The sequence below is a fragment of the Brachionichthys hirsutus genome, chromosome 13 (assembly GCF_040956055.1).
Source record: "Brachionichthys hirsutus isolate HB-005 chromosome 13, CSIRO-AGI_Bhir_v1, whole genome shotgun sequence".
NCBI classification, from domain to species: Eukaryota; Metazoa; Chordata; class Actinopteri; order Lophiiformes; family Brachionichthyidae; genus Brachionichthys; species Brachionichthys hirsutus.
The window spans coordinates 2,128,711-2,145,079 of NC_090909.1; the positions used below are offsets into that span (position 1 = coordinate 2,128,711).

Below are 16,369 nucleotides of genomic sequence, written 5' to 3' on the forward strand. Positions count from 1 at the left end.
CTAAACTGATTGTCAAGTTCTGGTTCAGGCAAAATTGGAATAATGTGCAAAGTTTGTTTCGTTTTTTTTTTTTTGTTTAAGAAAGTTGTGAGACGAAACCTCGAGTGGGTCCTGAAGAGCTTCTCTCCGTGGGGGTTTCCGCAGGAGGGTCTGCATCGGCCTTCTCACACCCGTGTGACCGTCATGACCTCTGGTCACATCGGTATTGACAGTCAGGACCCTGGGTGGCCACCGTAGACCTGGTTGATAGACTGACGAGAGACAAAACGAGTGAGCTCACAGCTTCCTCCGCCATTTATTAAGGTTGATAGCAAAGAAATAAACAGTGCATCGTCAAGGCAACCGCTAAATGCTACGATTCGGATTCTTTCCCGTCGTCATTTCGACAAAGATCTGATCTTTTCACGGCCGCCGATGTAAACAGCAGATCATATTTCATGCAGGTTTTTTTCCTGCACCGAGCGCCGTCGGCTCCGATCAGCGCCGGCTGCTCGCTTTCCCTTCAGCTCAGCGATTCCAGAAGACGACATCGTAAACCGGCCGATCAGTCATCAACAGACAACCACTTTAATACGTCGGCCTCTGGGACAAAGACACGGCAGACAGGACAGGACTGCAGGAAGACGGTGGAAATGTTTCGCCTGCACAACAGCGCGATGGATTCATCGATGGGCAACAACATTTAGAGCTGGTCTCAGATATTAGGATCAGATCAACTCTCAGTCGATTTATTAGAGTAGAATAATCAGAGCCACGTTTTGTTGTCACGTCCTGGGAACTCAAAAGGAAAAAATCCACACAAAACTAAAAATTTAAATCGAAAAGTAAATACAAGCAAAATCTACATTTGAAAAGATAAAACCCCGAAACGCTATTAAATTAACTACAACTGTCAAAATTGAGGTTTTACTAAAAGTGTGTTTTGTTTTGGGTGTTTTTTGGGTTTGTTAGGAGGTTGAGGCTTTTAAAATCCCGAGCGAGGAACGATGACAATGACGATGACGATGATGACGAGGGCCTATTCCTGATATCAAGTTCTCTCTAGCACCGTCGAGACCGGAATTGACGGCTCAAACCCAGCTCAATTAAACCGAGCCTAAGTAACGCAAGTCCAACTAAACCTGGAATAAACTTCCCTCAAACAGTCATTAAAAAAGGAAAAGCACTTCAATCAATATCGCAATCAATCGTTTTCACTGCTACTTGAGCCGAAAGCAAACGAACTGCTTTAGTCTACTCCGGTAGATTAACGTTCACAGAACGGGATAATAATAATAATAATAATGCATTGATTTTCTAGATACTCAAAGATGCTTTATATTGTAAGATGACACGGGCGAGGCTGACAATCTGAGCCATCATGCGCCCGAGCCGGGAATCGAACCACCAACCGCTCGATCACAGGACTACCCTCTCAACCACCTGCGCCACCGTCGCCGCGGGGCGCAGGTGGTTCTCCGTGGACGGTTCGCCGTGCAAACGTATTAAAAAAAAATAATAAAAAAATAAAGGTGACGCCCGAAGGAAATTACACTTTCACTTCAGGCTCGTGAGAAACGCTTCTAAATCCGAGTCTCCAAACAGGCAATTTGTTCTATTTGCTCTTGATATTGCTGAGCTGAGAGAAGATGATGTTTGCTATTCAGTAATCAGAGCGCAGCCTCTTCACCTGCGTCACAGTCCGGCCCACACGGCGCCGTCACGCAGCTGGAGTCTGGCTGAGGCGCTGCCGGTGAGTCACAGTCAAGGCATTCCTGAGCAATCGATGCGGCATAATCAAGATCTTTTTGAGGGGAGGGGGATTATATGCATTGTTGCCGTGGACAACTTGCTATTCCTTCACACGGAGGAGCTAGATTCACGGTGAAAAGCGATTCCAGATGTGACATGAAAATGCCAATGGCGACAGGTGGAGTGCACTCTGGCTCTGGCGAATGCTTAGGATGTGATGCAAGAATGATGCAACGTGTTTTTAGCACATGACTGGTTTTAGCGGATAGGGATGGTAAAAAGATGTAGACACAGGCACAAACCTGGTCTGTGAGGACTCGGGGCTTAATATCAGGAATGGGACCCCCTCTCAGCTCATCTTCCACAGCCATGAGTCTGACAACAGGGAAATAGAAACACACACACCGGTTGACAAAAATAGACTCACGAAGCCAGAGTCGTTCAAATTTCCTGCAGGATTCGTGCGTCTGTGAGATATTAAGATTTGTGGGTGCGTTTATCTACTCTCGGAGCCCCCCCCCCCCCACCCACCCACCACCGAAGCTGAATCTGAGCTGCCTTCAGAATAATTCGGGCAGTTTAAATTCATCTGTTCTGTGTGCACCCATCTGCTGTTCCATTACACATTTCCATCAGTAGCTGCGATCGCTATCGGGCATGAAGTAGCTGTTCTGTGCCTGATATCAGTTACTGGAATAAAATCAATTCCAGACTAAAGTAGATTTGAGACTCGTAGTACTTATGAGCCCAATGGGTGCTGTTTTCAGGAGTCACGGTTACTCCTGTCTAAACCCTGTGTTAAAGGTACCCCTGTGGAGTTCTTAGGCCCACTGGTCACCTTATATTTCATGTTCTTCAGAGACAAGGGGCAATTTCCAATCAAAATGTTTACAAATGAAAGTATCCTGCAAAAGAAAACGTGCATTTCCATCCTCTGATATTCAAAGGGGAGTTTCATCAAAAAAAAAAAAAAAAACGAGTGTCAGCTGAATGTAGAGAAAACAATAAATCAATGTGATGGAAAAAAAAAGTTTGGATTGACATTTAATCTTGCATCCTCCGTCTGTTTTATTTTGTATTATTTTTTATGCCATTTTTTTATTTTTTTAAATGCAGAAGTTAAAAATTGTGTTTGTCTAACAGGAAACCCTCCAGGGTTTCCTTATTCAAATCCCTACAAAAACGGCTTGAACATTCAACATTTACATCACAACAAAAAAAAAGACACAGAGTCAAATCAGAGCTGCAAGAGATCGCTTTCAACTCCTGAGTGACAATTTGAAGCTCTTTATTATCCTTATTGATGAAATCCAAGAAAATGCCAAGATATCTTTTTTTTTTTGGTCAATATCGCACCCCGTTAATAACGGCATAACGGATTTCCTCCGCTTTCACTCTTCATGCTAAGCTAAGCCAATTACCGTCCGGCTGAAACAAAGACATTTATATTTAAAGGTGTAACCCGTAAATGCTCAGAACACAGTGCTTAATTTTGTCATCGCGCCACACTTGCCTATTATTATTTAAACTAAAAGCGACTCTCGGCTTCGCCGGGAGGACCGTCGTACGCCTGCGAGCCCCGCGCCCGCCGGCTCTAGTCACCTGTTGATGATGCCTTTGATCTGGGAGTCCTTCTCCACTTGCTGCTGCTTCAGCCGGCGCTCGCTGTCGTCCAGCCGGTTCTGGTACTGCATCAGGATCTTGCTGGTCTGCTGTTCCTGCGACATGAGTCTCTGCTCGTACTCCTCCAGCTTGCGGTGGGACATCTTCAGGCGCTCCTTCAAGGAATAAATCTCGTCCTCGTACTCCTTCACCTGTAATAAACAGCGACAAGGATTTCACTCGAGCCGCGCGGAATGAGCGGCGCGCCGGACGCTGCGCCGGCGGGCGCTAACCCTCTCCAGCCGCGACTCGTCCATGCTCTTGGAGTACTCCTTCAGCTGGCCCTCGCGGTCCGGCCGCAGGCTCTCGATGTCCGCCGACAGATGCGGCATGTTCGACACCCAGGCGACCGTCCGTTCGTTGAGCGCCGGGGCGTTCAAGGTCGACTGCGAACCCTGAAACGGCAACGCAGGCGTTTTAAATCCACATCTTCACAGCCTGAAGCGCTTTCAAACCAGACGGCTCTCGTCACATTGACCTGCTTATTGCCTGGCTTGAGCATATGTTGCTGTGGCGGCTGCAGTTGCAGCTGCGGAGACTTCTTGGTGTTTTTCGTGGGCGTGTCCGTCGAGCCTTCTGCCGCCGCCGGACCCTGACTGTCTTTGGCAGAACTCGTCTGGTACGGTAGTCCGGGAGCCGGACTGTCTGTCAGCGACAGCTGAGCTTCCTGCTGCTGCTGTTGTTGTTGTTGTTGCTGCTGTTGCTGTTGCTGTTGCTGTTGCTGCTGCGGCGGTTGCTGAGTTTGCCGCTGTTTCAGCTGACCAGCGCCGAAGCTCGTGTCGGAGGAGTCGAGGAGGAGGTTCCTGCTTTGCGGGCGAACCTTCGGAGGCGTGGCGGTGGCCGGATTGTTCATGGACCGCTGCGACTTCAGGTGTTGCGGCGGGGCGACGGACGTTTGGCGCACATGGTGAACTGTAGTCGGCGGCGTGGCCAAGGAGGCCGGGGTGCCTGTCCCAGTGGCGGTCTGAGACACGACTCCCATCAGGTGCTGCTGCTGGAGCGACTCCTAAGAGGGGGGGGGGGGGGGGGGTGACGGGCGAAGAAGAAATAAAGTTTAATACGACCCCTGCCTGTAAAATCCAATAAGACACAAACTCTGACAGGAAAATCGAAGTCCCGATTCAAAAGAAGAGTTTTTGCAGATATGTGGTGCATAAACATCGACTGATCTTCACTTTGGCGCAGTTGAAGCAGAAAATGCTTCAAAGTCCTGACGAACGAAGAGATTTGGAAAAGGGCAGCAGAGATGCGGATTCATCCGCATCTCAAAAACCGCTGGAAAAATCCCAACATGCAGCACGAGAGACTTCAGGGTTGACATTCAGTCGTTCCTCCACAATAAAAGCATTTAAATATAACAGCTGGACGGACAAAGCTAACCCGCTAGTCCACGCAGGGATGCTTGTCGCTCAACAGAAGCAACATTCGGCAGCGCCATCTTTTATAGCACTTATTTTTTCCCAATTTTTAAAATGCAACAAATCACACTCATTAGATACTCTATTATCTTAGAGTAATAGAGTATCTAATGTCTGCCTTGCGGATCTGGGCTGCTGCATGCCCTTGGACGCAGGAGACACGTTTAACGAGCAGCTGAAGATGCTAACCTTAGCGAAGGGGACAAACCGCAAAATCTTTAGCATGACGAAGCGGGGGTGTAACGGCTTTGCCGCACCTTATCAAAGAGTCTTTCAAACCGGCGTACGATGAAGACAAGTCAACATCAGCGCAGGTTTGTCTGCTCTGCCATTGTTGTTGCTAGGTTACTGATCTCATGGTTATTTTTTACTGGACTGTGACTAAAGGCGCGCTCTTAAGCAAAGCAACGCTGCGATGGAAACACGTGGGTGTTTCCTGTGATGTGTCCACGGTGAAGACGAGCGGGCCGCCGTCCTACCTGCACCTGCAGCGACAGCTGGTGCCAGGCGTAGTCGCTGTTCTGGTTCTGCCGGGTGAAGTCGTCGCTGTAGCTGTGGGAGTGGACGATGCTGGGCTGCACCAGACTGCTCTGCGAGCGCAGCGCCGACAAGTCCTCGCTGCGGGAGAAGGCGTTGTTGCCGAAGGCCGGCTGATAGTCGTGGTGCCCGTTCTCGGCTTCGGGGGCGAGGAGAAGCGGAGGGGGGTGCTGAGACTGGGCCGGGGAGTTCTGGGAGGCCAGGTGGAATAGGGGGTTCTGGAACGACAGGGGGAAGTGCATGGCCGCCGCCGCCTGCTGCTGCTGCTGAGAGATGGATTCCGTCGGCCCGCCTATGTGGCCGATCTGGCTCAGCCTCAGCCCGGAGCCCGCTGAGCCGGCTGGCATGTGCCCCCCCACGCGGAGGGGGCCGCAGAGGTTCCCGAAGCTGTGGCCCAGCCCGGCGATGGATGCTTGGGAGGAGGTGAGCATGTCCCCCACGGAGTTCAGGTTGGAAATGCTGTTCATGCGCGAGTCCTGGAGGTCCATCATGGACACGCTCTTATTCACACTGTGGACCTGAACACAACTCTCGTTGCAGATTCGCTCAGAACATATGGTCATAGTCACGCCCCCTCTTAAATGTTACCGTACCTTCGGATCCGGTTCGGTGATGTCAGAGCTGCTCGTGCAGTAGGCGGGGCTGGACCGAGCCAGGGGCGGGCGGGTCACGTAGAACACCTCCCTCGACGATGAGCGGAGGTCTCGTTCGGCTTGACGCCTCATGTTCAAATTGGATGAGAGGGATTCCACGGCCGAGACGCCGGCGGTCGGCGACGGCAGGCGAGAGACGTCTATGGAACTGCCGAGAGACAACAGAGAGACTCATGGAGGTACCCGGCGTTAGAGCGGAACGTCCCCACGTTTAACCTCCGACCTCTAACCTCCGCCTGGAGCAGATTTCAGTCGATCTGACCTCACTTGTGACAGGAGGGATTTATAAATAGCTCATAAAAGTAGGCGCAGGTTTGGATTATTAGCACAGTTTTTTCCTCACGACTTCTCGCTAAAGACGGCAAAAGGACGTGAAGCCCAGGAGACGGTACCTGTTTAAGTCGCGCATCATAAGGCTTTGAAAGTCAGACGACATGAGGCGGTTGAAGGACGGCCGCGAGAAGAGTCGGTCCTTCGGTCGGTCCGGCTGGTGATTGGTGGGCATGTGAAGCTGGGGGTTCCTCAGGGCAACGCTGATGTCATTCAGCAGCCTTGGGAGGGGCCCCAGTTTCAGGATGGCGTCCTGGAAACACGGAAACGCTTTTCAAAATCAACAGCGTTTCACTTTTCAACGTTATTCATTTCGGAATAATTGGTGTATAGAGCGGTGATCGACTACAATAATGAATTTACAGCAAAAATACGAAAGTAGAATTTCAAACTTTTAATTGTTAAAGTGAATTTAAACAATTTAAACATCCTGACAAAGAGAGAAAACCCGAGAAAACCAAATTGTCAAACACTTTTTCAGTTGGAGGATCACACGGAGTGGCCCCCCCCCCCGCCCACCTTGCTGAGCTGTCCCATGACTTCCCACAGTAAGCTGTGGAGCATGGATAACTCTCTGCCGAGGTCGATGTAGCCCTCGAACCCTCCCGCGTTCCCTCCGGCGTCCATGTTGGAAATCTCATAGAGAAACTGCTGCATGGATCCCCACTCCATCTCCAGGAACTCATTCATGAAGTACAAGTACTCCTCCTTAGGTCCAAATCTGCAGCGCAGCGAGCGAGAGGAACATCTTCATTATAGGTGCATATAGAAATAAACTAGAGTCGCGTCCGACCCCAAATCTACCTAAAAACAAACCGAACGAAAGTCATTCTGAGTCAAGAGGACGGGCGAGGACTCACTTGCTGAAGCTGGCCAGGTTCTGCATCACCTTGGCGATGAGCGTGAGCGTACGGGACGTCCGTTCCGCAGGGTATTCCTGCATCAGGTTGAACAGGGAGGGGGACATTATAGCCGGGCACATGAAGCTGAGGAACAGGGAGGAGCTAATCAGGCCGTCGGCGAGGTCCTCTCTGCCGCGCTCGGCGCATCTGGCCCTCCACGAGGCGAACACCTCCTTCAGCTCCCGAGGAAATATGCTGAAAGGAGAGCGGGATTTTAGAACTGGATCGTATCCAGCAGCCCTCGGGGGGGGGGGGGGGGGGGGCGCACCAGAGGGAGTTGATGATCTTGCAGAGGAGCAGCTCGCAACACATCCGAAGGTTAGCTTGATGGTCGGCGAGAACCGACGGCGGGACGCGCATGGGATCCACCTCGCAGTTCTCCTCGGACTCATATAAGGCTCGGATGAAGTCGCCTGCAGGTGATAAGATCCCAGAATGATCAATGATCAGTCAAAACACTGAGAGTTCAGCCATTTACCGACACAATGGCTGCTCCAAACGACGTACCGATGGCGTCCTTGAGGTATCTGTGACCGATCAGTTTGAGGTACTCTTCCACGGCCTTCGTCGCCAACGTGTTCTCGCGAAAAATGAGGTGCTCGCGGTCCATGAATCGATCCACCTCACACATCGCCATGTCGGACAGGAACTCCTGCGGCGAGAGCGCGGCCTCAGCTCAACGCAGTCCGATACGCAAGAAGAAGACATCTCGTAATCAGATTACATCCGCCACCCCCCCCTCCCCCTTTACCTTTGTCTTCCCCGTGCTTTGCAGGATGTGCACCAGAGCGAACGCCACCTCCTCTTTGCTTTTCACGCTCAGCAGAGGCTCCAGGACGGCGCACAGCGTCCGGTAGTTGTTGGTGATGTACTCGGCGAACTCCTTGTACAGCTCCATCGGCAGAATGTTCATCGTCTGGTAGCGGGATTTGACGCGCAGCGACGTGTTGATCACCTTGGTGCTCCCGACGCCGCCGCTTTTGGCCAGCACGCTGGACTGGATCACCGGGTACCACTGCTCGACGAACTGCCGGCCCGTGATGCTGGAGATGGGGATGCTGACCAGGCCGAGGTACGTGCTTTTCTCCTGGATCGACCGAAGCGAGACGGCGTTTGCATCTTTCCTATTGCAGCAGGTTAACAACACTCCTCGGCGCCGAGCGGCTCGTCACCTTGCGTCTTTTCTTGTCCGTTTCCTTGTAGAGGTGCAGACGAAGGCTACGAATGGTAGGCAGGTTGTTGAACTCGAAATGCTCGCCCCAGAAGACGGTGTCGGTCCGGGGTTTGCTGGTGGTGCGGGCGTACAGCATGTCGTCCAGACACAGCTCGCAATAGTAGCGCTTCTTGGCGGGGAGGTCCCGAGCCTCGATGATCCACATCTTCAGCACGTTGTCCACCCGTCGGCTGTTGTCCTGGAATTGAAACGGGACATCCTGTTACTGCATTATAGCAGTCCTTTAATTACATCGGTTGGTCATGTTACACTCTTCTGACGAAATGAGAGGCGTTCGGCCTTTGTGAGCAAAGCCGTGGTATTTACTTTATTCGGTTTGACCGCTCGTTGCAGGTTCTCAATCCACTTGTCCCTCTCCGAGGCCGATCGGCAGGCGAAGCATTTTGTCCCTGAACCGGTGGTCACCTTCGAGGGGGGAAGAAAGTTTCCATATAAGACAGCGGCCGATCGATTTTTTTTTTCTTTCTGCCGATTAGTCGATTAGGCCGAAGGTGACATTTTCAAATACAGAACCCGAGTTTCAAACAAGCCAATCAGCCGTAAAAAAAAAAAAATAAATAAAAAAATAAGGGGTGCAGATCAACCCACCTCAAAGCAGTACTCTTGTCCCAAAATGCTCGAGTGGACGGGTTTTATTATCGCCTCTTCATCCAGAACGAGATCCAAAGCCTCCGCGGCACTGCTCGGAGACAGGAGGGATTCATGGGAGTGGGATTCTTTGAAGCTCTGCATCAGTCGAGTCCTGGAGAGAGAGGGGGGGGGGGTGGGACTCGGATTCACCACCCGTCTCTATATATTGATTATGTCGCCATTTAGATAAACAACACAGCGACATTTTCAAATGGCGAAAATAAAATAAAAAATCTAATTAAATTCGCCCCTGCTGCCGTTTCTGTTCGGCTCGTGCCGCCTGATCCTTTCGTAATGAGTTTGTGGAAGAGATAAGACGACCAGATTTTCAGTTCTGGCGTTTGGACAGTTGATTGCACACGTGTGACTCATTCTGCATGTTTGTCTCGGCTTTGGTGTCCGTAAATTTAAATTCTTTCATCTCTCGTGCACGAGCACAACCGAGCGTTGATCAGAATGAACGCAGGCCGGAGGTCTGGTCTGAAGAGCTGCCGGCGCCGCCGGCGACCCGGACGCATGAGGAAGGCTTCGGAGAACCGACTTGGCAGCAGAAGGGGAGCAGCTGCGTCGGAAATCCGGAGCGCGATATACGGGTTTAGAGCAAGTGAGTGGATGTGGGCACGACTCAAAGGCGGGCGGGAGACGGAGAAAATCCCTTCAGAGCCGCCTCCCAGGATCCTCCAGGTTCATGCACTGAAACATCCATTTCAGAAGCGTGCTCATGAGGTTTTGATCAGGATATTCCGGGTGGAACTCGGACTATATATATATCGTCTTTTACTGCATCTCAGTCTTCCTCGGTGGCTGGAGAGGTCGGGGAAGGTCACACTTGCGAGCGAGTACTTTGCCGTGAGTGCTCGGGAATTGAAAATGTACATTTTCCACTCGAGAGCGAGACCCAACGCTTTCTGGTTCTTCTCCCGTGTTCTCTGGAACAAGAAAAGGTTTTCACAGCAGGATTGTTTTCTTCTTCTTGTGTTCACACCTTAACCAAACCATCCACCACCACCACCATCATCATCATCATCAGCGCCACAGTACCGCCTACTTTCTCACCGCAGGACGCCGGTTTCTGCGGCCGCAGGCGCAACTCCGACATTCTGCTTTTGACACAGTGTTGTGTAACTGCGCGTGCTACGCTACACGTCGTAGCCGCAGTCCTCACTCGCATGGGATAAGAAGCGACCACGAAGGCGACGGTCTCACGTCTTCCAGAAGAAACGTCACGTTCGGGAGAGAAACGCAAATCAGCGTGTTAATAACTGGATTTAAGTTACAACCAGCGGGTTCTCCGAGTGCGCCAGCTTCCTCCCACCGTCCAAAAAGAGAGATCCAGAAGAACGCACACGATCGCAAACTGCATGCATGCGGGATCTGATAGCAAGGAAATACAAGAGGCTGGACAGCGTCCAAAAAAATGGGACCGCGACATTTTAAGTGATTCATATTTTCTGTTCGGCAATAAAATTTGAAGATAAATAACAGAAAGTCGACATTTGACTGTGTGAAGCGGCCTCGGTCGGATCGAGCGGTGCAGGAAGTTCGGTCTGCTGTGGAATAGGATGCCAAGCAGATCAATATTGTGTATAAAAACAAAATTGGAAATCTAACCATCCTTATCGACATAAACTCAGCATTGACTTCTTTAACAGTCAGCGCTTTCTAAAAACCTTTCACCTGTGCGTGGGCAGTGGCTTTTTACCAGTGCATTCTGGGTAGTAGAGGCAGCAGAGGTCCACTCACCGCTCTTGGTCGGCGCTACGAAACCGAGGCAGGATCATTTGTCTGAAGCTGCTGGTCCGGTCCAGTTTGGGCTGACTTTTGGCCCGCTTGATGGAGCCCTTCAGCCTTCGATTGAGAAAACTCTGAATGGAAAAAGTTAAAGTGTTTCCATGGGAACAGAGCGCTTCCACACCAGGGTTATAATAGTTTTGGATTTTTAATTATAGTTTAGTTTTAGTTAGTTTTGAATTTGTTTTCTCTAATTCAGTTAGTTTTAGTTAGTTTTTAGAGTGGATTTGTTAGTTTTTATTAGTTTTAGTTTTGTTTTTATTCGTTTAATTTAGTTTTTATTAGTTTTAGTTTGTCATACTTTGTGTTATTTGTCAGATGCAGGATTAAAAAATAATAAAATAATACAACTCAACAAAAGATAACATAAAATAATTTATTCAGTAATTTTAAACAACCAACCGTAACAGTCCGCAGCATAGCTGCTAACGTGCTACAATCTCGCAGTTAGCTTTCTTGTTTCTCTCTGTCGTAATAAACACATCCCACACGGGGCTGGAGCGCTCGGCGCTTCCTGCCGGCTTCCGTCGCTAGTGACGTCACCAACCCGAGTCTCAACGAGCAGTGACGGGAACAGCCGGACGGAGCCGCTGGCTCACGTAAAACTCCTCGGGCAAAATAAATCAATTTCAAAATCGATAAAGATGAAAACGAAGGGATTAGTGTCTTTAATTTTTATTAGTTTTAGTTAGTTTTGTGAACGGACAATACCGTTTTAGTTAGTTTTAGTTTTCTCTTTTAATTTTAGTTTTTATTTAGTTCAGTTAACGAAAATGTTTTTTCAATTCTAGTTTTCGTTTTTTCGTTAGTTTTCGTTAACGATAATAACCCTGTTCCACACGCCCCCATCCGGACCCGAACTCACCGGCTGTCTGAAGGGCTGCGGCGTGGCGTTGGGAGGCGTCTCCATGCTCGACTGCCTGACGGAGGCAAAACTTGCCCGGCGAGATTGGTCTACGGCAAAAATAAAAAAAAGGGCCGGACACGTTAGCGTCTTTATTTACAGTCAACAACAACAACAGCCTCAAAATAAACACGCTGCTGCACAAACCCTCGGGTCACGCCGCATTATCCTGCTTGTTTTCAGGAATGAAGGATGCGAGCTGTTCCGGGTTAATTGCATTTTGATTCGTGGCCAATTAAACTCGCCACGTCGGCGCCGAGTCGGCGCTCGGTAAATTTCCGTCGCATTCTACAGGGTTAGGGAGAGTTCGCCTGCATTCACGCTCGTCTGGGTGGAGCAGCGAAAGGCTACTGGCAGCCAATGGCAAGGAAGTAAACAACAACAACTCTATTGATTAAGAGTGAAGGGTTGAATTCATTAGGAGACCGTGGACAGTAACACAGATTTGATGATGTCATAACTAAATGCAATAATAATGTTATCCAGTCATATAATAAACTTTTTTAAACCATATATTTACACCAGGGGTTCCCAAATTCTTCCAGAATGATTTATCTATTGAAACAATTACGGCTACAATGAATTACTTCTAATCATCTCAATTGATTTTTTATTGTGAACTGATCACTTCGTTGATTCTGATTTTCGGCGCCATAAGGCTCGAGTTTCTTAAGTTCATTTTCAATTTGTCGTTGCGACGTTTATTACCGTTTTAACAGCTATGACATCATCGCAGCCGGTCCCTTGGGGCACATTGAGAAAGGGACGCCATTCAAAAAAGCACGACAAACATGGCAACCACAAACAACAGCAATAGTAGCCCGGATGGAAGAGGAGCCGCTTCTCGTTCCGTAACGGAGAAATCAAGACTCTCTTTGGCATCTCATGATTTCCTCGCTCCCGAAGCCTGCGAAGTAGGCTTCTCTCCAGGTTCTATTCTGAAGCCTGTGAATTGTTTGGTATCCATGGAAACAACTCCAAGGGCCCCTGCTTAAACTGCAGACGGCATTGGCACACAACAGCGCGCATGAAATGATGAAAAGCACCGAGTTGTACAAACGGCGAAGGATTGAACAAAGTGCTGCTTCTGTGTCTCGTCCGTGGAGCTTCTGACACCCCCTCCCGTCCCGTCCCGTCCCGTCCCGTCCCCTCCGGGAGGTGCGGGACGACCCGGCGGGACGACCCGGCGGGACGACCCGGCGGGACGACCCGGCGGGACGACCCGGTGTGGGAATCCAAGCTGAACAGTCGCCTGGCTGCACGTGACGTTATTACTGCACACAGATGTGTTCGCGCGGCTTATTAAGAATGTAAATTACCACCAAGGCGGCGCGCGTGGGCGGTGATAACAGTGAGAGAGAGGAAGAGGAAGACGGAGAGAGGAAGACGATGAGTGGGTGTCGGAGGAAAACACGCAGTACTTTCCATACATCTCTCTAATTATATGGAAACTTGTATTATTATTATTAAATCGTAACTTTTTAACAAGAGATGAGCTTCTTGATAAAAAAATATATATGTATAAGGATACAACAAAATATTCCATTAAATAATACAGCATTTTTAATAACCCTGAAATCCCCTTGTAGCTATTACATGACCAAAAAGACGTTCTTAATGGCGTTCCAACTATTAATTCTACCCTCGACACGATCTCAACCGAAACGCCAGCATAGCTAACGACAACCTGATGTGCAAAATCCATTACGCTCGTAATTATTTAGGAAGTTTGACTTTCATCATGTGACGTTTTATGGAAAAATAAATATGGAATACTCTAGTTAGTTTTCTGCGTTATGACCCAGAAACCCCTGATTTGACATCCCCAACCACTCGTAACCATGAAAAGAAAAAAAGTGCTTTGATCATGATGGGGGCTAAAAAATATATGCCTTTAAATAAACAACAACAAAAAAATCACATTTAAAAACCAGCCACAATACTCAAGGTTGTTTCAGAGTTTGCCTGCGTCATCTGGACTGGAGGACAGAGCTGCGTCAGCGCGCTGCCGGGATGACGTGGACTGGAAATGTCAGGTCTGTGGATAATAAGTCGACTCCTCAAACTGCAGCTAAATATAGAAGCCGTCACACTTTTGTTACGTTTCATATTTAACACCTATGTCGTCACATATGAACGTCCTTCAGCGAGACGTTTGCGTCTCCGTCTCGTGTCATTCATCAAGGATTTATTTTTATTTTATTCCAATTTGTCCATTTGGTCTATATATATATATATATAAAGATATACTCCTAATTAAGCTTGTGATCTTAAACCTAAAGACCCGCCCTCTTCTTCGGTCCTCTTTCTGTTCACGTTCAACCGACTACGACAGAAACATCCCCACGAATAAACGTTAAACAACCGGCATTTCGGCCGACTTGATTCAGAGAGGGTTAAAACCCGATCAATAAATAAACAGATCTCCACCTCATCCAGGCAGGAGACGGTGACGAGCAGCAATTAGTCGCCGGTTTGTTTTCTTTTCATCGCATATCTGCGCAACAGTTTTTTTCCTCCAAATATCAAATGGACATGTCCTCGGTGCTTGGGAGATGCACAAGTGAGAGTTTGTGAAATATATTGTGAGGAAACTGTTACCATGGAAATAAAAAAAACATCCCACTAGAAAAAGGCACCACTTAACAGCACTGTGTAGAAAATGATGATGACGATGATGATGATGAGCGCTGTCATCTCTACTGGAAGAATTTTCACACTTTCAGATTCAAAAAGGAGCAAAAATAGGAGCATTAAATCATCAATAAGTTATCGATAGCATGGAGAGAGAGAGGGAGGGTTTTCAATTTAGCTTCATGGATTCCGAAGGATTCCTGGATGACCGGCAGTCAAAAATCTGCAACGTGAATGTTGTTTAAGCATCTTTTCAAAATGTACTCAAACTACGTTAAAGCCCAATAAAAACGCTGGAAGGACGACGGCACTGAAATGAGGACCGGACGTGGGCTGTCGGGTAAAAAACAAGCCTCTCTGCACGTGCTATCTTTAGCAGCAGCGCTGTGAAATGCATGGAGGACCTTTAGAGCGCTGCAGGATTTAAAAACCGAGGCGGAAGGAGGGGGGGGGGGGGGCAGCGTGGGGGCGTCGCGGGAAAGAATCGGCGTGATAGCCGGAGACTCTGACTTCCAACACGCAGGACTCGGGTTGTTCTTCATGTGAGGAGGGAGGAGGAGGAGGAGGTGGGACGAAGAAGATCCTGTCCCGCTGCCCGAGCCAGAGCGAGCCAGCGGGAGTGTGGCCTCGTTACCATAGGAACAGCATTGCTCTCCATCAAACTCCCTTCATTTCTACTAATGCATTCAGAAGGCTCATCATGTGTGCCTTGCTCATTAACGCTCAGACCAAAGGAAACAGCCAGACTTTTGGAATCGTCAGAGATCAAGCAGCAAATTGTTTCACCAGTCGCCTCCTATAAAGGGTTAAAAAAAAAAAGCAGCAAATGTCGACTAAGAATCTTGAAAAGGAAGCTCCTCCTCGTTTCTTTCATCCCAACACTTCAAAGCACGACTCCGTGGGGCCGCCTGTGTGAGGCGGAACAACAGCGGAACAGAAAAATGACTTCCCTTCCCCTCTCCACCCGGAGGGAGCACAAATGGCTGCTTTCATCGGGGCAAGTAAAGACAGCGAAGAGGAGGGAGAGGAGGAAGAGGAGGAAGAGGAGGAAGACGAGGGAGACGAGGAAGACTCGCGGCAAATCGAAGTCAGAGTGACAAAAGGCAAATGCTGCTGCTGGACTCAGAGGATGTCGAAAGAAAAACTTCTGGGTTGGGAGGCTCAGCTGGAGCAAAATAAATAAATACTCCGTATGCCGAGGCGTTTAGCGAAGGAGGGGAGGAGGAGGGAGGAGGAAGAGGAGGAGGTGCAGCTGAGGCCGGAGCGGATGCTGAACTTTCCGGTGCATCGGCGACGGCGGCGTGGACGGAGCTCAGGGAGGACAGGAGAACACACGAAAAACACACAACAGAGAAAAAGGCCGGGGGGGGACAGACGTGAGACGCAGGCGTCCACCGGCGGCGGGCTGGACCGACTCACTTGGCGTTAAAACTCCAGGTCCGCCGCAGCAAACCTCCGCTTGACCGACCAACCCGAACTGACTGTGATGCGGCAGCCACGCCTTGGAAGGCGTGTCCATGCAGCTGTGTGGGCGCGGTTTATTTAAAGATGGGCGGGGCCAACAGTTTGAGCAGCAACAAAGGGAAGAAGAGACGTTATTGTGCACAGGATGAAGGACAATCGTAACGGGGGGGGGGGGGGGGGGCAATCAGAACATTGCATCAGAAATGATTGTTCGCCTTCACTCACCTTTAGGAAGATAAGAAAACACAGACCATAATAATCGCGATACACTGGGATCGGGTTTCAGCTAACCGCTGCCCTTTACGGCCCAAATGTCACGACCACAAGCTGCTGCTAGAGTCATTGATCAGGATCCCCCCCCCGACGCTCCAGAGCGTCCCCGTCCCGGAGGTCAGCAGGGAGCCAGTCAGAAAACAGTCAGTCAGAACGAGGTAGTTAACTGGTTAAGATGCTCAACCAGGACGCCGGAGCGGGAGAGA

The 16,369-nt window shown here is 49.4% G+C and overlaps 1 protein-coding gene across 1 annotated transcript; it reads right to left on the minus strand.

Annotated features, from left to right (window-relative positions):
* Positions 1-212: 212 nt before the first annotated feature.
* Positions 213-15,945, minus strand: LOC137902863 (ras/Rap GTPase-activating protein SynGAP-like). The gene is made up of 19 exons (XM_068746957.1): positions 15,846-15,945; positions 11,754-11,842; positions 10,841-10,962; positions 9,056-9,209; positions 8,774-8,872; positions 8,406-8,666; positions 7,985-8,320; positions 7,741-7,885; positions 7,502-7,646; positions 7,192-7,428; positions 6,851-7,052; positions 6,394-6,584; positions 5,942-6,149; positions 5,291-5,866; positions 3,872-4,399; positions 3,627-3,788; positions 3,334-3,545; positions 2,034-2,106; positions 213-251 (listed from the first exon to the last, which is right to left on the minus strand). Exons 1-19 carry the CDS (start codon positions 15,943-15,945, stop codon positions 213-215), a joined length of 3,879 nt encoding a protein of 1,292 aa, XP_068603058.1.
* Positions 15,946-16,369: the final 424 nt, after the last annotated feature.